Here is a 23,942-nt window from a genome sequence, read left to right as displayed (position 1 = left end):
AGCCGATCCTCGTGCGATGGAAATCCTTCTTCCAGGTTCCGGAGCACCCCACTATTGCTGGAAATTCCTAACAAGATATCCTTTAGCCGTCCTGACTTGTCATACTCCCACACAGTGAAGCAGCACACGGGGGCAATGCACTCCCCTCGCCGCCATCTTCCTTCCTCTCCCTTCCATTTTTCTGAGGTCTAAATTCGTTTGATCAGTGCAGCCAAACTCCCACTTCACTCTTGTTAATGGTGATGTTCTGGAGAGCCACGCATTTCCAGTCTAACAAATTGCCATTGTAACAGCTCCAATTATGAGTAAATTTGATCTTGAAAGAAGCCAAAATACTGTAACTTAATAATTTCGTAACAAGCTATCAGTATAATAAGGATAAAGAACCTCAGTGTTTTCCGGGGTGCTCCATCCATTTACTGTAATACCAGGAGTGGGAGAGGGAGAGAGTCAAGGATGCACTTCCTCTCGTTCCCAGGATGGTCATTAACCAATGCGGATGCTTATAAATTCATGAGCAGCATTAAGGTTTACAAACACCGAGGCAGATTATTGATGTTATTTGAGCACGAAAGTGACTGATGCACTTAATCTGAACAGTAGTCCTAGAAAGAAAAATGCTTCCCTGATGATAATCTCAGGAGCCCTGTGCCAGCTCTATATGGGGGAAAAAAGAGGCCTGTTCTGCCAATGAAATGCCTGGCAAGTTTGCAAAACCATTTGGTTTTCTATGTTCCCATGTACTATTTTGCCACACAATTACCGTTTATTATCCTATTCAGATGGCCTACCGTGACCTTTTATTCCTACTTGGAGTTGGTCAGTTTAACACCTTCCAGTATGAACGCTAAATACAAAGGTTTCTGTAACACCTTTTTCACCCTCACTTAGTTCAAAGTACAAATTACTGTTCTAAGGAATAAGAGGGGAGGGATGCTGACCTGTAGCAATGACCTCACTGATACCCAGAGCTAAAAATTTCATCTCTACTCTTAACGCTTAGAGTAGTGACAAAACCACATATCAACCCTTTTTCTTTTGCTAAGTTCTGATTATTCTTACTTAAGGCTTCAAAAGTGTGGGGATCTGATAGATGCTTAATACATTTCTGTTGAACAATTGAGAAAATAAATACAGCAAATAACTTATCTCCAACACCATGATAAATGCACACACACACATGCATGCATGAGCACACACACAAAGTAATAAAAACTATCAAACTGTTTCTGCTTTCACAGAAAATGCAAGAAGCAAGAAGAGACAGGCAAGGTTCTTTCCAGTAGGCAACTGGCAACAGCTTTTCACATTTGGCGTTGGATCAGTGGCCAAAACAAAACCACAATCTGATGATGAAATTCACTCCCTTCTTTAACGGAACTGCATCAACCTGACTTACTGTGAAGTAACCCGACCTGGTGTAACCAGTGCCACATAGCAACACAATGAAATATTTATTGGTGGTGGCTACTTTACCCTAGAGCCCTCTCCCCAGAAGAGCCCTCTCCTGCATTCACTTTTTTTGCTTCCTTATCATCAAATCTCTACCCTTGGTATATAAACCACAAAGATACATTATTATGCATACTTGTTTTGGAGGTGAGACTGGAAAGTTAAAATATCTGTCCTTCCCAGGAAAGAAAAATATTCCAAGCCCACTTGAAAAACATCAATCACCCATGAGATGAACATTTTAAACTATGAAATTCTAGCAGTTAATGATATTTTTTCAGGTTCTCAAAGTCTAAATACAATATGTAATGTAATACATACTGTCAACCTGGTTTTACAAACTGCAGATTTCATGGAATGAAACAGCTGAATGATTTTCTCTATCACAGAATTCATGCCACTAGTCACACACCTCCACGCCCCCACCATCATATCATACATTTATCTTGTGTTGGGTAATAGATCTGAAAACCTACAAGTAATCAGCAAAAGGTGGATGTGCAAATCCATCTTATGGAAGATTAAAAAACAAATGTCATTCAGTTCATACTGGCTGTATTCATAATCACCAAAAACTGGAAAATAACCCAAATGTCTCTGAACAGATAAACTGTGGTATATCCATATAATAGAACACTACTCAGAAAAAATAAATAAATAAAAAATAAAACCTTTCCACAAACAACCTTATGGTCGAAATCTCAAATCTATTATGACAAATTAAAGAATCCAGACTCTCAGACTATAGACATATGATTCCATTCATATGCCACTCTAGAAAAGTAACAACTAAAGGAACAAAAAGCAGATCAGACATTGCTAAAGGCTGGGGGTGAAGAAGGAAGCCAAGACAAATTTTAGGGGGTGAGGGAATTTTTCTTCATCTTCATTGTGGTAGTGTTCACACAACTGTATACATGTGTCAAAATTCAATGGAATTATATCAGAATAAGTTTTATTGTCCATAAATTAAACCTACTTTAATTTTTTTAAATATACCATTCCTGAATCTATTACCAGATGGTAGACAAAAAGACAATATATATATACATATATACATATATATATAATATATATATATTAAAAAAAGGAAACACACTTTTGTCAAAACTCAAAAAGATACTTTTTAAGAGTGGGAGTCTCAAAGCATGTAAACATTACATAAAAAGGAGAAAACTATAAATAAAAATTGAACAGTAGTTAATGATCATGCCTGATCGGAAAATGGACTGATATTTTCAATGTATTTTGAAATGCATCAAGAAATTAAATGGATTCATGGGTGGATACAAATGCATAGATGCATAGCAATGCAATAAAGAAACCTAGGCAATTAAATACATTGGTATTAGCTTTAAACTCAAAACTTTGCTAGATGTTCAAAAATTGTGACATTAAAATGTTGAGGAAAAAGTGAGTTCTAAAGAAGTAAAATACACACATAACATAAAGGATTTAATAAAAACACATGATTGACTCTTTTTATATGGAAAACAAAAATATTTATTGATAAGCAAAGAAAAATTTTATCAAACATGATACATCCATACTTGAAGTATGGCCCTTTTATCAATATAATAATTTAAGAGAATTAGGTCTATCTGATCAATTTGGAGCTGTACCTTAAAACCTTGCCATTCAAATTTATACAGACTAATTGTTATTTAGGTAAAATAACAAGCTAGCTGAAAAAGATGTCAAATAGTCTATCATAACTCAGGTACAAACTGTTTTGAAACATTTAAAATATCACTTGTGTTTGAAATAAAGCAATTTTCTCACCATACAAAAAGGTGATTTCTCCAATTATGTCATTTTTATATATAATTGAAACATAGCACTTTTTGCAGAAAAAACATTCAGAACTACGTAAATTTAATGTATGAATTTAATTCACACCAACATCATGTAAATGTTCCTAATAGTTGAACTTATTGATGTAAGCAAAAAAAGTAAACTAGATATGTTCCAAACAAATGTCTTCATTTAATTTATGTCATTCCAAACAATGTGATCTTTATTGGTCATTAATAGCCATGGGACTTATTGCCACTTAGGTCTTCTTATTTTCAATATTTTTTCAAGAAACTCCTTTTCATATAACAGTATGCAACCATCTACATTTGGCTAAGCTACATCTACTAAAAAAATCTGAAATATGAAATTTTGTCATGTGCAGAGAAGAAGATGGCAAGCATTTGATGACAGCCTTTAGGGTGACAATTTAGGGTGAGATCCCTGATGTTTTTATTCAACTGGTTCATCTGAAAGTGAATAATGATAAATATTTGATGTCCTAGAATATACCTGTAAAACCTGTTTTAAAATATCCCAATGTTCATTATTGTAGATATCCATTTCCAGGTCAGAGTAGTGAAGAAAACAATGCTTATGTTGAGTTAGGGTAGAAAAAGTAAAAATAAAGAAATTCCTTAGACACTATCTCCATAAACATTTGCCATCAGGTAGCTAACCCAGATCCCTGGCTCGAGTACATCAGGAATCTTTCTTCTGCTCTAAATTTATACACCAGTTCCCTTGGGTGAAAGGCGTCTTCCTGGCAAAAGACCAGAAGGCCCATGGTCCCTTCATCTGGGTGCTTCTTAACAGGGAAACAACTTCCTCTTGGGATTCGCCTACTGAGTCTACTCCATTTACCTCTATGAGTCTATCTCCTGCCTTCAGTCTACCATCCTCTGGGGAGGATGTCTTTCACATAAATTGGAGCTGAGTCACCTATTGTTACATCTTGTGAAATGATGTTGAATCCCAAACCCTCTGTACCTTTCTTCAGCAGGATATTGAACCTCTTGCCTAACTACTACTTGCATTTGAAACCATTCTGTGGGGCCAGAGCTGGAGCTGACAGTGGTATTGCAGAGGAGTGTGTGCACTATGAGGTGGTCCTAGGGAAGCTTCTGTCTGCTCGGGTGGGTGGCTCATTTTGGGTGGCTCAGTAAACAGAGCCCAGCACTGTTTACACTCCTTTTATCAATATACTGGCTGTCGGGGCTGTAGTGGCTTGAATAGTAATTGTTTTCACTTTGGGATAGTTGTTCATACTGCTCTTTATTTGCTGCAGGAACCACATGGAACCAAACGACAGGTGTAATCATGGCTTGGTGAAACATGTCTGTCGTTCTTGTTCAGATCTTCTATTCTGAAAGTCGCTGTCATTAATCCTGACAATGCAATCATTCTCATGAAAAAGGTTTTCTTGTTCAGCTTTACCACCTTTCTCCAATCGTTTTACTAATAACCCCAGGGTTCCGCCACCTAGAGCACTGAAAGACACTGCATGGATTCCCAGAGTCCCTCTATCGTGGGGACTTGTATGAGATTTACCATATCATCCAAAGAAAAGCTGGGTATATTCTCCAAACCAGTGTCAGCATGTCTAACCGGTTCCACATGCTGCTGTTGTCTTCCATCCCATCCTAGTGGGTTTCAGAGGTCTCAATCCATAGACAGCAGGCTCCATTTCCTGGGCTGAAGGTAAGGCAGGACATCATGGCAGGAGAGTGTGGCAGAGGGAACCTGCTCATATAATGATCAGGAAGCAGAGCACCCATTAACTCTTAAAAAGCTGTGTGGTATTTGTCAGATGACTATCCCTTTGTAGACTATCCCTTTGTAGTCATGTTACATTCAGCTTTGCAGCTCAGGAATTTCAGCATGAGTACAGAATTGTGTGGATCTTTTCACAGGTTTTTTTCAACTATAAACTTGAATTAGATGTATGAGAATGAATATGGATTCTCCTTATCCACTGACCACATGAGAAAATCAACTCTTTCAAATGCTCTTAAGAGTTTCTGTTGCTATATTAACACACCATACAGGTACTGAACCTGGTCCACTGGGGGCAACTATTGCTAAGTTTATTTCCAATGATGTAATCCCAATGTCTCCCAAAGTCAGAGTTATTGAGTTTTGAAATTGGAAACAGCCGGCTTTATGTACTAGTGATTCATCTTGTTATCTTCACCCGGGTGTACATGCAGAGCCTTTGCCCTCTCAGGGTAATTCAGCAATCTTGGGTTTGGTGCAAGGCTGGACTCCTGACCCAGATCCTATCAGTTAATACTAACAACTGGTTAGGACTTGTGCCTCAGGAGTTTGAACTTTCTCCTCTGAAGGAACAACAGTGCTACAACTCCACGGCCTTAAAAATTTCCAAAGTCTACAAGCCTTCAAATGGTTGATTCACCTAGGATCATACGGTCTGAAAGATGACAGCTGATCAGAAGGCTAATAAGTAGATGCATTCACCTAAAATGCCTTTGCTGTGGCAACTCCCAAAAGGTTAGTTGTAGCAATCCTCCCTCCATCCCCCCCCCACACACACACGCACACATCGCTCTACTAAAGAGTTTTAAGAATCAGGTGTATACAAGAACAGTTTTTAAATGTCCTAACAAGGTGCCAAATGAGTCTGTCTTTCTACTAAGCAACAAAGAAATAATCATCATGGATAGGGACTTTAATTGCTATATTATGAATGCTTTTATAAATCAGAAACCCCAACATAAATCCACGGCAAAATAAATGATGGTTACTTCATGCATGTTCCTTTACAGTGATAACGCTTTCAAGATATATTTTGGGACGCTGAGAAGAGGGAAAATCTACTAAGGTATTGTTGTCGTGGGATACAGAAATTTGGCCAGTCCTTACCCTTTAGCTGTGTTTCACTGCTTGTTCCGTGGTTTCAATATTGATATACTTTTCCTAATTATAGTGTCAAAATTATTTAGATGTAAACTGGGGTTGCCAGATTTACCAAATAATAAGACAGGATGCTGAGTGGTAACGTTTCAATATGAGGTGTCTCCCAAAAGCTCCTGTCAATGCAGGGATATTCAGAAGTGAAATGATTAGAGGTGATATGGTTAGATTACGAGACCTGTGACCTAATCAGTGAATTCTAGCTTGAATGGACTAACTGAATGGTAAACAGGTGGGGTGTGGAGGGGGTGGGTCACTGGGGGCATGCCCTGGAAGGGCATGTTCTTTCTGAGGCTATTCCCTTTCCTCTCTCTGCATCCTGGCTATCATGGGCAGAGCAGTGCTCTGTTGCCATGCCCTTCTACCATGATGCTCTACCTCACTTTGGACCCAAAGTAATGGAGTTGGCAGACCATTGATTGAACTTCTGAAACTGTGAGCCCAAAATAAACTCTTCCTCCTCTAAGTTGGTCTTATTGGGTATTTTGGTCACAGTGACAAAAAGATGACTAACACACTGAGTTAAACTTGAATTTAAGATAAAAGACAAATATTTGATTATAATTATGTCCCATGTCATTTTTTAAAAATATTTTTAGTTGTTGATGTACCTTTATTATTTATTTTTTTTATTATTTATTTTATACGTGGTGCTGAGGATTGAACCCAGTGCCTCACACATGCTAGGAAAGTGCTCTACCACTGAGCCACAACCCCAGCCTTTGTCCCATGCCATTTTTAAGATATACTAAAAAGTTGTTATTTTCTCTGGAACATAAAAGTTGAGAGATGTGTTAGTTTTCTTTAATTAATTGCTGGAATCGAGTCTCAACAGTGTTGGTAGCACTGCATATTGATACAGAAAATAACGCTGAAAACTAGCATTTGTTTGTTTGTTGTTTGTTTGTTTGGTTTCAGTCCTTGACTTTAGGTTTGACTGGATGGTAGGATCTACGTGGGCTCTGACTGGGTCTGCTGATGTCTGTTATGACTTTTACATAACAAGCCCTCGTGGAGAAAGCCAATGAATGAATGAATGGCTGGTTGAACTCTGGATCTGCTTCTCCTGCTGCCTCACTCCTGGGAGACTTCAGCTTTCTCTGTGTAAAGGAATGAGCCCATTTTTCCTGACCTTCTAATAAGTCTCCATCTATATCCTTTTCTCTTTGTGCACAGACAGGTTAAAGAAAATAATCCCACTGATCCAAGGAGTACATCCGAGGAGCATGTCCGCATCCTAAGGGACATTATTGGCACATTCCAAGAGCTGCTTTTGAGCCGGGCCCAGCAAGCTTGTCCTAAAGACACAGTCCTGTTTCTCATCTGCTTGTGCTTCAGGGTCTTCCTCACTTCTTTTTCCTTCCCCTCTGGACTGGCAGCTTGAGCTTCACCACCCACGTATGAAGATGCTTACTTAGATTTCCAATAGATTAAAAGAAGAACCTTCGTACCAATCAATAATTTTTATTACTAAATCCACCCTCATTTCTATGTGATTTTACTTTTTGCCTCTTCTTTTTCCTGTCCTGATTTCACCACCACTCTCCTCCTAACATATTTCTAATTTTTAATTTCCATGGCCAATCTTCCTAAAATTTGTTCTGTGTTTAATGAAGTATTCAATTTCTCCAAAAAAACACACAAAGTACTTAATGCCTTAGAAAGACCTCTATTAAGTATACAATGTTTTACAATTCAGAACTGCTTTCTTCTGGAACTTCAGGAATATCATCAATAACACTCAATTACTGTTCTCATTATCATACTCTGGAATCAATGAGAAACATATACTGCAACAGCAATGAATGTAACTTGTTCCTCATTAAGTATGTGCATAGGTAACACTGGCTCAAGATAAACCAGGTTCATCTCAAGTCTAACTGCAAAATCAGCTCTTTTATGTAAAACAGTAAAACAGTCCCCCTTTGACAAGGGGGAGCAGTATGCGATAACAAATATTCTGAATATTCAGGACCAAAGTAGACAGAGGATATTTGGAAAGTAGTTAGAACAGAGAGTATGGAAAAATTCACATTTAATGGCAATGTGGACCGATAATAAAAATCACAAGTGACACTCAGTGATTCAAGATGGTAATTAATGGATCAGAATGAACATTAGAAAATAGCTCAACTGCTCCGTGATGTTACAAGTGAAGTAAGCCCAATGAGGAATGACACACTAATGGCAAGTCTGAGCTGGTAGTAAAGCAGACACCAAAATCTAAATGTCCTAAATCTAGCCAATGCTGACTTCACTTTATAACACAATGTCTCCCCAAGTGACTGCTCTGATTCCACACTTCAAATGAGACAGTCCTGTGTATGTCATTATAATATGATTTAAGTTTTAGGGGAATTAAGACAAAATTATGGCTCCTAGCTTTATTTATTGCCTACATCACTTATCTTCTTTTAAAAATTGATTTTAAGAATCACTCATTCATTCATTCTTCTACTGAAGCTCTTCCATGTGCTACACATTGTTCCAGGGCATGGGAATACCACAGTTAATAAAATACCTGAGGCTCCTGACCCCCCATGGAGTGTCACATTGGAAAGACAAAACCATCAACAAGCAAACAAAGTAACTATATGTTTTTGGATTCAGGTAGGTTCTAAAATATGTTGAAACCAGACAGTAAAAATGGGCAGGTGAGATTAATGATCTACTTTAGCAAGGGTTATTGAGGAAGGTCACCCAGGCGATGTAACACAGGCTTTGATACATGAAGAATGAGAAGACGTCCATCCAGCAAAGACCAAAGGGAGCATATTCCAGGCAAAGGGAACAAGAGAAAGAGCTTAGTGTATTGGAGAGAGACAAAGAAGTGGCTGACTGTGATGAGCAAAAAAGGAAGTGTTTCAAAAACCAGCTCAGGGAGGAAGGAAGAAACCTGACTAAGATGGCATTGAAGATCATGAAGAAAAAGCTAGATGTTATTCCAAGGTCAATGGAAAGTCATTGAAAGACCTGATCTTTTTATATCTCTGGAAGCTTGCTTTCTTGTGGAAAATGACTATAAGAACAAGAATAGGAGTGAAGGGGGCTGGGGATGTGGCTCAAGCGGTAGCGCGCTCGCCTGGCGTGCGTGCGGCCCGGGTTTGATCCTCGGCACCACATACAAACAAAGATGTGTCCACCGAAAACTAAAAAATAAATATTAAAAATTCTCTCTCTCTCTCTCTCTCTCTCTCTCTCTCTCTCTCTCTCTCTTAAAAAAAAAAAAAGAATAGGAGTGAAGACAACAGCTAAGGTCCAGGTCAAGGATGATGGTGGCATTAAGCAGGATGGTGGCAGTGCAGGAGAGGAAACTCCACAAATACACAGTTTCAAAATAAATTTTAGTGGCAGAGCAATAGTGTCTCTGAATGGTTCAAAGAGAAGAGGATCAGGAACAATTGCTCATTTTTTGTTTCAAGAAATTAGATTAGTCATGGTACCAGTTATTAGAAAGGAAAAAGTGTGGGGCTCTGGTGATGGATAGGAATTACAAGTTCCCATATGCCACCTTATGTTTTAGGTACTTATTAAATATTTAGTTTAGTATATCAGGAAGGTAAAAGAAAGACCTACAAATCTGAAACAAGGACATCAGCATAAAAACAATCAATAAAATTCTCATTCATAGGATGACTAAGCCCAAACTTTACATATGAAGTAGAGGAAGTTCCATCAACAAAGACACCCATCAACAAATTTCTATCCATCATCACAGCCCCCAGACCTTTTCCTTTCTAGTAAATGCCATCATGATTACTCTAGTTACTCAACACAAAAACCGAGCAATCATTGCTGATTGTCTCCCTCTCTTTCACTCCCCACATCAAACTATGCAGATCTTGTAGGTACAGGATGAGAAGCAGAAATAAAATACTGGAAATGTGGTCACAATAAACTGAGTCAAGTTTTTCAAGAATGAGCGAAGGATCAACTATGATGTCAGCTAAAAGGTAAAGTCAGATGAGTACTGAAATGTATTTATTAGCTTCGAAATATCAGAGCATTACTGGTGTTAATAAAAGCAATTTCACTATAAATCATTTTTTAAAAATTATATAGTATAGAAAGGTTAAGTTATTTTATGTGCTTATGTATCCTTCCAATCCTATCATGCATAAAACTAAAGTCACATATACATAGGTCCTTTATGTTTAAACACAAAATATATGTTTAAACACAAAACACATGTTACATGCTGTATGTAAATGCTTTTTTTAAGATAAATTTACATATACTTTTTGAGCTCTTTTATTTTTCATACATATAGATTTATATCATTATTTTAATGGCAACTGGTTTTGTTACAAGAATTTAACTTTTACTTTTTCCTTTTCTTACATGCAGAACTCATTTTATTCTATTATACCATATACTTCTTCAAGTATATGCCTGAACAATGCTGAGTCTTCAAATGGGAGATTTGATGAACAGAGAAATGATGGGAGTGGAGAGGATGGATACAAAGTTTTTTTCTGCCACATCATATTGTCTCTTTTTGTATTGTAAGAGAATTGTTTGACATTTGGAAGAACTGTACCCAGAAACAAAATTCATAAATACTTATTAAAGAATTGGGTCTTTTCAAAGGTGATGTTTTAATTGGATTTCTTATCTACTTTTGCATTCATTAATATAAATATATGAGTGGGAATGATTTCTCTTCAGAATCAGAGGATTAAAATGGCTTTTTTTTTTTTTGTAGTTGTAGAAGGACAAAATGCCTTTATTTTATTTGTTAATTGTTATGTGGTGCTGAGGATTGAATCTAGTGCCTTATGCATGCTAGGCAAGCACTTTGCCACTGAGCTACAGCCCAAGATCTTGTTTGTTTTTTTTATTGTTGTTGCTGAGTTTTTGTTTGTTTGCTGTTTCCATTTATTCCCTAAGTTTGCTTACTTATTTTATCCTACTTTACCCAAGATTTCAACAGAACAGATAGGCTCAAAATTCTCTTTTTAACACCAACCTAGGTATTAGACTCTCATTATTATACATTTTCTAGATTCAACACCTATGATTTTAGACTCTAAAACCTAAGCAATTAACAAAGATTTTTGCAGTTCATACCTTTCAACAAGTAGCTAACATGGTTATGTAAAATCCATAATCTACCTCCCTCCTTCTACCCTTCACCCTATTTGTATGACCACAACTTTTATTTTCCACTTGTTTTCTTCTTTGACTTATCTATTTTTCTTCAACAAGTCTATTAAAACTTTCTCTGGGGCAATAGTAGGTGTCAGTAGGAAACTAAGTAAATCTCAAGAGAAACAAGAATGAGCTCTTCACCCCAAGTAGCCTTGAAAGACCTGAGCCTGTTATGTTCATGCCTAAAAGAAACTCAGACTTCAAACTGGAGATGAAGACACAGAAGAGAAATCACGTTTGGGCCCCACCGGTGAAGCACAGTTGACAGAACTAAAACCTTGTGTCCAGATACCTCGGACAGATACCTGAGGTTTTGAACTGCTTTAAGAGATGTCAGACCAAGGCACAATAAAGAGTGCTAAGACCCCTCTTTCATACTTTCCTCTTTTTTCTTCCAACACAGCCAACCCAGGGGATCACAAAGTCGGATACCCTCCAATGTTTTTCTTTGGTACACATGAATTTGCTTCCAACATTTAACATGGGGAATGTTATATAAAAATTGAGACTTGCAGGTTCTTTTCAACCGGCAGCACTGAGCCAGTTGTCCAACCTGAGGACACTGGGCTGCAGCTGAGCAGCAGCTTCTCCTTACGTGCAGCAAGAGCAGCCCTTCACTGTGTTCCATGACCTTCTCCCTCATTCTTGTCACCTGCACTATCCCTGTAAGCATGTGGGTTTATGACCTTTCAAATGAAGCATTGCCAAATTGCCTCTAATAAAGATTTAGCAGCTTTGCCAGAGTAAATGAGAATTTTCTTTTTTAAAATTCATTCTTGTCTACCAGAAATTTGGGCTTGGGCTGTGATCTAAACTTTCCCATCAGCTACCCCAGCAGTGTACAATCTGACCCTCTAGTGTCTGACCGTCCCAGACATCTGGGAAAGCTAGAAACAAGACAGAAAGGAAGGGAGCTGGAGAACACAATGAACCCTGCACAATGAACTCTCCTCCATCTCTCCTACTCTACCAGCCATGTTGGCACTCTAAATGCATCACAGCTTGCAAATCCATAGCTGAAATGCTTCTTCCTGAAGAAAGAGCATTCTGGTAGGATTTTCAAAGATTCATAAATGCTATGAAAAAAATCAAAGACAGACCAGGTGTGGCATACTTCTGTAATCGCAGTGACTTGGGAGGCTGAGGCATAAGGATCACAAATTTGAAGCCAACTTCAACAACTTAATGAGATCTTGTCCCAAAATAAAAAAATAAAAAGGGCTGAGGTTATAGCTCAGTGGTAGAGAAACTTTGGGTTTAATCCTGGTACTGGAAGAAAAAAAAAAAAAAAGACTGGATTTATTAGAATTGTAGTATTTCACAGTTGATCTTTTTTTTTTTAAAGCAGTATAAAAGATAGCTTGGAACAAGAGAGGACCTCAAAATGCTTCCTGACCATCACATCCATGGTGGGCTCAGCTCAACATCAGAACCAAGGCTACACCAACTACAAAAACATACTCAAGATATTTGCTAATTACTTTCATTCACTGGTGCAAGGACAAGGAAAATATGAAATGATCCTAGTTATGATGTATCTTAAACAACAACAGGAAGCCTGGGGTATCTGTCCCAGAGAGCACAGCCACCCCTCATTGTGTGGAAGCACAAGGGCAAAGCAATGGACTTCAACACATCCCAGATTACCTCACACAGCTGGATGAGCACAAATCCAGGAATGTTACATTACACTTATAAAACTGAACTTCACACACACAAAAAAAGTCAAACCATTAAGTCATTGTCACATTTAAAACCAAAGAGCAGGACATTAACCAGCCAAAGAAAACACACAGCAGTTCCAGGTGGACGGAGTGGGACTAGGGGAGAAGAAACACAGCAGTGGCCTGCACTGGATGCACTTGAACTTGGGATGAAACTAACGTTAAAGCTGCACCAAAACAAATGGAATATTATTTACAAAGAGGCGTGGCTGCAATTTATGCATGTGAGCCAGGAAAGGCTGCCCTCAGGTGCTTCTAACTACATACTTCTACCTAAATAAGGTTTCTTTACTTCCCAATTTACTCTAGTAGATCAATCTATGTGAACAGCACATTTACATACTCTATATTCACCAGGAGTTTGTGTCTAAGAAAAGAGATAACTAATGTGCTGGTGGATTCCATGGGTCTAATTCTAGATTATAAAGGGAATCCATAGGGAAATGGCACTTGACTGGTAAGAACTGGATTTGTATAACTTTTCTGTGATTCACAGGGAGTTGCTCCTCCACTGATTCCATCACATCTATTTCACTTTTAAGACAAAAAAGAGAAACTCCAGGCAAGTGAAAGTCGAAGCCTGGCATGATAGGCACCAACTTGGATTAGTAAGGAACTTCAATTTACCTTTCTTCTTTCATGTCTCTTTCATCTGCTCTTGCTAATGACCTCAAATCACTTCATTTCTCCTTCCTGTCCTTTTCCCAGACCCTTGGTCATGCTTGAATGCTCAGTTTTCTTCAGAGGAAATGACTTACATACAAATGTTGCAAACGGGCAGCATGTCTGCAAGATAAAACCTTGAACTTAATTCTGAGCCACACTTACCAAGGGACAATTTCTTCTCCACGAGAAAAAGCAGAGGGCTTCAAATATTTAAAGAGTTACTGTGGCCAGGCATGGCGGCACATAACTATGTCCCCAAAAGCTCTACAGGCGGAGGCAGGAGGATCACCAGTTCCAAAGCCAGCCTCAGCAACTTAGCAAGGCCCTCAGCAAATTGACAAGATTCTCTCTCAAAGTAAAAAATTAAAAGGGCTGGGGATGTGGCTCAGTCATTAAGTATCCCTGGGTTCAATCGCCGGTGCAAAAAAAAAAAAGGAGAGAGAGATTGTACAGAAGTTGATTTACCATTTTATGTAATTCTGGAAGGCAAAAATAGATCCAATGGGTAGAAGTTATAGGCAAGCAGATTATAATTAGCAAGTTAAATTTCTTCAAATACAGAAACATATTTGAGGGTCCAAAGACCCTCTGGTTTCTACTTGTCCTAGACATCTGGGAAAGCTGGAAAAAAAGAAAAGAAAGGAGGTGGAGAACATACTGAACTCTGCACTCACAAAGTTTTTCACATCTCTACTACTCTGCTGGCCATCTTGTCACCCTAAGTGCATCACAGCTTTCCAACCTATAGGTGAAATGCTTCTTCCTGAAGAATAAGCATTCTGGTGGATTTTCATAGACTCATAAATGCCAACTCACGGATTTGTTAGCATTTTATAGCTGGTGTAAAAGTTGTAATGAAGACACCGTCTGGTAGTGAACTCCCTGTCATTGGACATGTTCACAACAGATTTGAAAAGTTTTTTTGTTTTTTTTTTCTCAAAAAGATCTGAAAAAATTCCTTTCAGAAAAATGATGGAGGCTAAGCCAGCAGTGGCTAGGGGACAGATGAGACCATCTAAGGAGTCTATGTTACAGGAGCAGCTTTTTCACAAGTAATACACACAGCTATGCATGCTCATTTGATGAGGCAAGCTGGCCTAGGAAGAAGGAAGCTGGAAAAGGAGCCTATCCCTAGCTGGAGAAGCTGAGTTTACATTATTAACCACAGAGAAATAGGACATGGGTGCCCAACTTAATGGCAGTTTGTATTTCTTTTCACAAAGCTGCATATGCCCTACTCTAATAAAGAATGTAGAATTTTAGTTTTCTGCTTCTTGTAAGGAGAATAAAGTGAAAGGAAAAATCACCTCCCTTGCATACCCTCTGACCCAATGTTTGCCTGAGCATCTGAAAAGCATATAAAGAGCTTCTACAAAACATTGTCCTGCAGTTAATCCCCTCCTTGACCAAAATATCTATAGCTGGCAAAGATTTAGGAAAAGACTAATAAGAGGATTTGAGAAAGTGAACTCAGACTATTGTTTCTGAAACTTAGTGTTGGCCTCTTGGGAAAAGGTTGATCAATCCAAAAGAAAGATGATGAAGAAGGATGGAAAACTTACTGGTTTGGCTGCTGACAATGTACCGATACTTTCTGCAAAACCATGTTATTATTGCCCTATTGCTGCTGTCTTTGAAATCTGTGAATCTCTGTCATTCAAAACGTTAATCATAACATAATACTGACATTACGGCTATTCTTGTTCTCTGGGCTCTTATGCCCCAACTCACCACAGCATTTTCTCTAGCATCAGGAGTGTTGTTCTGACAACACAGCTAACTTTTGTATTTCCTTGTTTGGAACTCTCTAAAAACAAAAGCAAAGGGGAAAACTAGCCATGCAATTCACGGAAGCAAAAAAAGAAGCCATGGATCTTTTTAGTAGGACATATACCCTGCAGTTCACTCATCTGCTTCCCCTGTCTTGAGAAGGTAGAAGTAACTTCAAATTCACATCACTAGTGTTTTCCATGATGCCATTTCACATGGTCCAAACCTACTGATGTGCCTCCTTTCTGGCACACAAATCACCCACCATACCAATACCCAAGATTAAAGAAAAGGAGATCTGCCCAAGAAAGCAGCCACAGCAACACTTGCTATCTACTCTCAGTGAGGTTAATTTGGAATGAGGAATGTAAAATAGGTTCATGGAAATTTATGTAGTTCTATGGATTAAAAATGGTTTGTCCCTGGGAGTTCAGGTATTATAAGCTTGGTCCTCAGTGTAGCAATGTCAAGAGTAAAGGGGACCTTTAAGAGGTGGGGCTACTGGAAGATCATTGTGTCATTGCAGGTGCTATCTTCTGAAGGGATTAAGGTAGGTTTTTTTAATTTTTTTTTTTTTTAGTTGTAGATGGACACAATATCTTTATTTTATTTATTTATTTTTATGTGGTGCTGAGGATTGAACCCAGTGCCTCACGCACATGAGGCAAACACTCTACCACAGAGCTACACACCCACCCTCCCCAAGGTAGTTTTTTTTTTTTTTTTTTTTTTTTTTTTAAACTGGACACCACTGTGAGTTCCCACAAAAGAGATTGTTATAAAACAGGAAGACTGCCCTGGTGTCTGGCTTCCTGTCTTGGCATGTGATATCTCCTTCACACACACACTCCTACCATGATCCCATTGGCCAAGAAGTGACATAGCTTAGAAGGACCTTCACCAGAGCTGGTACCACACTGTGCAGACTTTCTGCCTGAAAAAGTGCCAGTTAAATAAATCTCTTTTCTTTACTAATACCCAGCCTCAGGTACATCATTATAGCAACAGAAGGCAGACCAACGCACAGAGTTTCAAAGTATCTCCCCACAAAACATTTTTTAATTATGAAGGGGAAAATAGTGATTTTAATGTAGAGAAGCCTGCAGACACCATCCAACCATGTGATTAATGTTATCGCCTTCAATAATGAAACAAATCAATATCTTGTGCCTTCCGATCTAAAGTACTGAGAAAAACACATGCTTCTTCGGTATTCTTGTAAAAAAATGTTCTTACCAAACTTGAGTCTAATCATGAGGAAACAGATGAGCCCAATTTGAAATATATTCTATAAAAAAACCTGACTTATAGTTTTCAAAAATTTTCTAGGTGGTTAAAGGGGGAAGGAAGGCAGGCAGGTTGGCTGACTGAAGGAAGTATGATAGAGTAAAAAGGACTTGGGAAACAGAACAAATAAATGTAATCCAAGAAAAATTGTTGAAAAGGTGAACCAAAACCACAGATTAAAGAATAATACTGAACCAATGTTAATATCCAGATTTTAATTATTGTATATACCATTATAGAACAAAATGTCCTTGTTTTTAATGTATACACAATAAAATATTTAGAGTTGAAGGAACATCATATCTATCATTGGTTTCCAAATTTTCAGAAAATATACATACACATTTATACATGTGTGTAAATAGAGTAAAGAAAGAAAAACTGATCAAGTAATCTGAGAAGAGTATATAGGAATTCTTCCTAACAATTTTTGGCAACATCATTATAAATAAGAAGGTATTATTCAAAGAGAAAAGAAAAAAAAAAAAGAACAAGCCAGGTGGGCCTAAACTTTTGAAGGAAGAAGCTCGAGAAGAAGGAGAAATGTAGACACCCCCATCTTCTCTGTTCCATCCATGCCCAACACTAAGAAGCACTGCAAATTCTTGAGTTTCCCTGAAGGATATTATGGGAGACACTGACAGCAAGCTCCCTTAGAGAACCATGATGCCTCCAAACCCCCAGAGCCTAGCACAGGGCCTGGCAGATGCTGACCATAGGAATGACTGGGCAGACTAGGGGCTCAATGGACTACAAGAAGTAACTGGAAAAAAATGGAAAGAAAACATGGACAAGCCCCCATTGGTGGCACTGCATCTGCAAAGCAGGTGGAATTGTGGCCCTCCTGTGTTAAATGGCTAGGTGTAAGGACAGGTAGAAGACATCTGAAGGGAGAGTGAGATATAGCCCTACTCTCCAGTATTCATTTCACTTAGGGGAAAAGGGAATGGAGCACGTACCATTGTGTTGGCCTAAAATGGCCCAGTTCCTCTGGACTGAGGGAGAAAGGGTGTAATGTTCCAGGTACTATGTGTCCCAGAATGCAAGGTCTCTGTTGGATCATGCATAAACTATTTCATGTACTCAGATAAGAAGAAATGAAAACCAAGATGCCCAATATAACAGTAAGAATTGAAATAGCTCCTTATTCGGTAAATCTTTCATCATGAAAACAATGTCTCATTACATTCTGTTCTTACTTCCCAGACCAACTAGTACTTAGTTTTTTCAAATTCACATTGACTCTGCACATGGGATCTGAAATTGAAATCATTTTAATTATCAAAGTTCAAGACAGTCTGTTTAAGAGATGAAAAAAATATTGCATTGCTTCAAAAATGTAGCTAATTCAAGATTGTTCAAACAGATTAACTTTCCAGAGAAATTAACTTCAGAATAGAGATGAAGGAAAAAAAAATACAATCTATAGGTCACTTAAGTGTAAGTTTTAGGAAATGTTCCTATAACTCACAGAAAATTGTGAACTTAAACAAATGTGCTTTTACTCACCACCAAGATACAATTTCATAATCATGAACACTGTGCCATAATATTCCAGAGAAAAATTAAAGTAAACCATGGCACATAACAAAGGGCAGGACTCCACATTTCAAACCTGATTTGCATATTAATTCAAATAGGAGCCTCTTTGCTTTAATAAGGAATACAATTTTCAAAGTCTCTTTAGCTGAGACTGCTATGCTTGTTGGTAGAGACCTGTTCACCAATTTATATAAAAAGATGCACTTAGGGCAAATCCAAAGCATAATGGGGCAGGGGGTAGAGAGGGAGGCAAAATACCCTAATCAGTAAATAATGTGCCAGGAGCCCTTAGAGGAACTGGGAATAGTTGCACAGCTTCTCCCTCTTCTTCTTTACTTGACATGACTGAGAGGTCAATTTGTTTTCCAGTATAACTCAGTTCTTCATCCAATTTAATTAATAAGGACAGATATTTAGCTCAACCCTGGAGTCAGCTTCTGCAATCAGTTTCTCCCTTATACCTCCCAGCTTCCCATTTCTCCTGACAAAGCTGCCCCAACTTGCTCATGGGAAAATGTACGCAGGTCATACTTCCCTCTAGGCTCCTCCCAGGAATGGATATTGTCTGCCCAACCTAAAAGTTACCAGGTGAACCCACAAAAGCCAAGAGTCATCCTCTACCTCTCTTGGGTTCAAGCGTCTCTCCTGTCCCAGACAGAGTCTTATCCTGGGCTATAAACCAGATAAAGTCACAAGGACTCATGGTGAATCCCAAGGTCTGATTTAAGAGTTCTAGAAGAAATCCTTCCTTCAGTGGAGCCCACAGAACCTCTGAACTATATGTAATAGGTTGATAGCATGGTATTCTTACTTCCATCATTCTCAGTCAATCCATCTTCCCAACTCCCTGCCCACTCTCATTTCTCCATGACAGATGCATGCCTGTGGCTACCCCCGGGCTGCTCTGCACTGGGATGATACTGGTTCATCAGTCAAAAATCAAGACATTGCCTATTTTCATCAGAAGAGGAAGTAGGGACACTGGACCAAAGGATAGTGTGACAGTTTTAGAAATCTGAGCCTCATACTAGTCATCAGCTACCAGTATGTTATCACCAATGAAAAATGCATAAGCTTAGCTTCTTGGTCCCCACCCTCTGGTTCTTCTTACCTTTGGTTCCATTGAAATGAAACTGTGAGTTCCTCTGCTCGAGAGAACTGACCTTTTAATCGTCCTGCTATGGTAGAAGTGGTAGTAGTCCTTCAGGGCCCCAATCTGCAAAGGCAAGGTGGGAGGGAAAGCACAAAAGAAAGATGTTAAAAGTTTAAAACAGTCTTCTGCTTCCCTGTTTTTCATTAAAATAAGAACACAAAACAAAAAGAGGTCTATAAATTATGCAGGTGCCCGCTGTGCTTAAATGTTACTTGAACCTTGGTGATCACTTTTCAAAAGGAGGACATATGATATGAAATGGAGTGTCCTTGAGGCAGTGACTGTGGAACTAAAGACTATAATGGGCAGCTTAGCCTCTCCATAGCTCCTTCTTAATGTTTAATTTATATGCAGCATTTTAAGTAATTCTATATCAATCTATATCCAAATGTGGGAAAGACGGGAGGAAAAAAATCAAATAGCTATCTGGTTATAAAAACACATTGCATTTTGTTTGCTCTAAGAAATGCACAATGAAGGACCTTGTTAGATTATTTATATAGTTAATTTGAAACACGCTGTAAGCAGTTGATCATTCACAAAGATAACACTACTTAGTTTCCCCGACTTCAGTAGACAGTATAAATGCATAGCCCTTATTCATTTATTGCAAAACTAAAAGTGGAATGGCAATTTCTAAAATGAAATAAAAATCACATATCCTACCTATCAGTTCAGTTTTCTCTGTTAAACAGTCAAATCCACTTTAACTTATTCATGAATACTTCCGTTGTCTTGTTTATGTGCCCCTTTGGTTAAGTTAAAAACAGGTCTCTTTAGGATAGTTTTGAAAATAAGTCTCAGTCCACTTTGAAAAAAAACAAATGAACAAAATCTCAAACAACCATATTCTCTCAGAAGATTATAGAAAATGTGGATCACAGAATGAATATTGAATCACATCATAAAGGAAGGAGAGCTTGCTTCAAGCTTAAGCTCAAGTCTCTAGAGCTAAATAGCATATGCTTTACTAAGCCTGTTTCCTTTTCTATAACATTATACATGGGGCTAGTTGATTTCTAAGACCTCTGTAGTGCTCTATTCTATTCTGTGATATTGACATTGTACTTGTGTTGGGACAACACAGTAAATACAGTAAATGTCTAATTACCCAGAACACTCGTGGCTCCACCCTAGAAAAATTACCATCATCAGGATAAATTCCAATTGATACAATACAACATTGGGCTTCTTCAGTTGACACAAAAAAGTTATTGGCCCGCCTGGCCCAGTGGCGCATGCCTATAATCCCCGCGGCTCAGGAGGCTGAGACAGGAGGATCTCAAGTTTAAAGCCAGCCTCAGCAAAAGTGAGGTGCGAAGTAACTCAGTGAGACCCTGTCTCTAAATAAAATACAAAATAGGGCTGGGGATGTGGCTCAGTGGTCAAGTCCCCCTGATTAATCCCTGGTACCCCCCCACCCCCACCTCCCCAAAAAAGTCATTGGCCCTGGTTAATTCTTTGCAGATACAAGATTTATTTCTAATTCCCTTCTTTTTGTCACATTCTCAACCATCATCCCACCCAATTTTTGTACCATTTAGGAACCATCACTGGAACTTAGTGCTGTAAGTGAATGTTGTGTCACCAGTAAAATCTGAAAGAAAATCGGAATCCTCACATTTCTGACTCAAGTGGAAATAGCCTGATCTATAAGAAGGAATTCTGGACTCTGAAAACAAGAGGGAGGCGAGGGCAGGGCAACCCCAGCTGAATCCTCTAACCTCTGTGATCCTGGACTCTGAGGCAGCAGCAGAAAATGAGGAGGAAGGAGGGCACCGAGGCCAGCCTAGCCTCCAGGAGTGTTTGAGGATAATTTTACTGGCCAGCTTTGAGATTCCAGAGGACAAAGGGTAAAACTCAGGAGTGGCTACAGATCTTTTACAAGAAAACCTTAGAACCCCCCAAAGCTTAAGAGTTTTCAACTCATGTAGCTTTTGTCAAGTATTCCTTGGGTAAATAGAGTAGTTCTGGTAGAAAAGAACACAGAAGAAGAAGCTTAGAACTAACCATCACCAAGGTCAAAAATGCCCATGCGCTTAAGATCATGGCTACTCAACTGTAATAGAACCCCATTGATTATAGGAAATGGTTGAACTCAACTCAATTATTAAACTCAATGCTGTGGGTGAAACACACACATCCTGAAGGAATCTAAAGATCCTTTGAGCTCTCAGTGGTGCAGAACAGTTCCAAAGTAATTCAGGGGTTAGAAAATGGAAATTTTGTCCTGACTCAAGTTCATCTGGGCCTTTGGACAAATCATTTCCTCTCTAGGTGTTGCTGTCCTCAATGGTAAACTGGGAAGAACACAGGAGGCAAAGTAGACAGAGACTGAGCATCAGAGTAAAATGGGGAATAATGTTTGGGTTAATGTGGTTCATGAGGACTGAAAGCAACGTGTGAACTGCCAGGGCAAGTCAGCACCTAGCTCTTAGTAACTGTTGGGAGATTATTTATTTCCCTTCTAAATTTATATCTAAATCCTACTTTCACTAACCTCTTATCTTCCTTCTAATTAATCCCTAACCTCTAACCCTTGGGGACATTTCCTCTTGGCCCATATAAGTCTCACCTTCCAATATCATTAGCAAAAATCAAAAGGGTTGATAAAACACGGTTGTAGAACATGTAGGCAACAAATGTAATTTATTCAGGATTAGTAAAAAGCGTAACGTGGGCCATCTGAAGAGACATTTGATGATATCAGTAAAATTATAAACTGCATCTGACCTTTGACTCAATCTTTCCACTTCCCAAGTTGTATTCTGCAAAGACAGTCACTGACATTCAGGGATGGATGTCACAACAGACTTTGGAAAGCAAAAGAAGGCAGACAATCAGCTGCCATGGATAAGATAGGTCATTAATTCTATATGAAATATAGAAAATAGACTGACCTTTAAGTTCATCATGAGTAAAAAGATAAATTACAAAAGTGCAAAACATGTGTACGATATGACCAAATTGTTGAAGAGAGAAAAAGGAAAAAAATCTATGTTATGTATGTTTATAGTTGTAAGGATAGGTACCTTATGTGCATATATTAGAGTCTTTTTTTAATTATAAAATCTAACTAAAAGTGAAAAAAATAAAATAGCACACACACAAGGACCCCATGTACTCAGTTCATCCAATCTCTGTAACAGTAAGTTCTACTTTATCCCCATCTCTTAGGGATTCTGTTTCCTTTATAAAGTTGTGAAACAGTATTCATTTATTGGGTCACATCCCATTTTATAAATGCCTATCTGTGTCAGGCATCTTTTTGCTCATCTACATGCTCCATTTACCTTAATCCCCCAAATCCCTGGAAGATAAAATAGCATTAGCTCTAATCTGATGAAGAAGGCTACCAAGTCTCTGGGAGTACCTAAATATACAGCCAGGCTTGATTGTGAGGTGGTAAAATATGAATCTTTGGAGAATGTCCACTAGCATCAGGGTGAACTTAGTTTTGTGATGGATCCTGTGGATGGACTCAAATGACACAGTTCAATGCCCTTCTGGAGACTCTTCCTGCACTGCACAGATGAAATGTTAAATTTCCTGCAGCTCAGGCCTGGACACAGCTCAGGCTGTGTCAGTCAGACACTCAAAGAAGTTGAGCACCAAAAGACATTCCCTTAGGGGCATTTATGTGTTTAGAGGTAGTGGTGGCTGAAGTCTAGCCATCTGGGCATCCTTTAGCATAACATATTTTTTGATAAGCTGCTAAGTAACTATTAAAGAGCTACAGTGGCAACATAAAGTAGCTTCCTCATTCCTCAGCTTTCTGACTAAGGCAGAAATGGCCATTCTCATGAAGGTCCAGAATGGCTCTGAAGAACATTTCTGGAAGCTTCACCTTCATGATTAATTCTACAAGCTATTAGTCTAATGTCTTTCAAATTAGCCCAACTAGCAAATGCAGTTCTCTATAGTAGTTTTCCCTGACGATCCAAAACTGGGTAGGCTGGAACTTAAAAAGTAGCTATACATTTTACATAATCTTGCATAACAAAGAGATCTCAGTTATGTACCTCTGAGCCATGGGCCGAAGGCACAAATGAGCCAAAGGCTGATGAATGACTCACCCTGTCAACTCTGATGTCCTGTTAAAAGACAAGAGTTTCCTTTGATCTTCTCATAAGTACTTGCACCACTCTCCTCTCTCAAATCTGTTTTCTATATAGTAGCTAGAATGATGTTTACAAAATGCAAATCTAGCTATAGGGTTATATGTCATACCTCTTCCTAAAATCCTTCTGTGCTTCCCTTTGCTCTTAAATAGTATTAGTTAAGGGGGAGGGTACAGCTCAGCAGTAAAGTGCTTGCCTAGCATGCATGAGGCCCTGGGTTCAATCCCCAGGACAATAACAAAATTATTAGTTAACATTTAATACTACTCCATAATGTAGTTTCAAAAAGTAAATCAGAATAATAATATCATACTAAAAATGTACACTATGCCAGAAAGTACTCAATAT

General features: G+C 38.5%; 1 protein-coding gene across 3 annotated transcripts in view; it reads right to left on the bottom strand.

Moving 5' to 3' along the window:
• Pcsk5 (proprotein convertase subtilisin/kexin type 5) overlaps nt 1-23,942 on the bottom strand; it is a 448,718-nt gene that overhangs the window by 387,594 nt on the left and 37,182 nt on the right. For all 3 annotated transcript variants that reach the window (XM_015492940.2, XM_048806923.1, XM_015492941.2), the window contains exon 2: nt 19,432-19,536. In XM_015492940.2, coding sequence (XP_015348426.1) covers nt 19,432-19,536 — 105 coding nt within the window. The remainder of the gene's footprint in view (nt 1-19,431; nt 19,537-23,942) is intronic.

This window comes from Marmota marmota, unplaced genomic scaffold, assembly GCF_001458135.2.
Source record: "Marmota marmota marmota unplaced genomic scaffold, marMar, whole genome shotgun sequence".
Classification (NCBI taxonomy): Eukaryota; Metazoa; Chordata; class Mammalia; order Rodentia; family Sciuridae; genus Marmota; species Marmota marmota.
The sequence above is the reverse complement of the archived record's forward strand: the minus strand, read 5'-3'. Positions and strand labels throughout refer to the sequence as shown.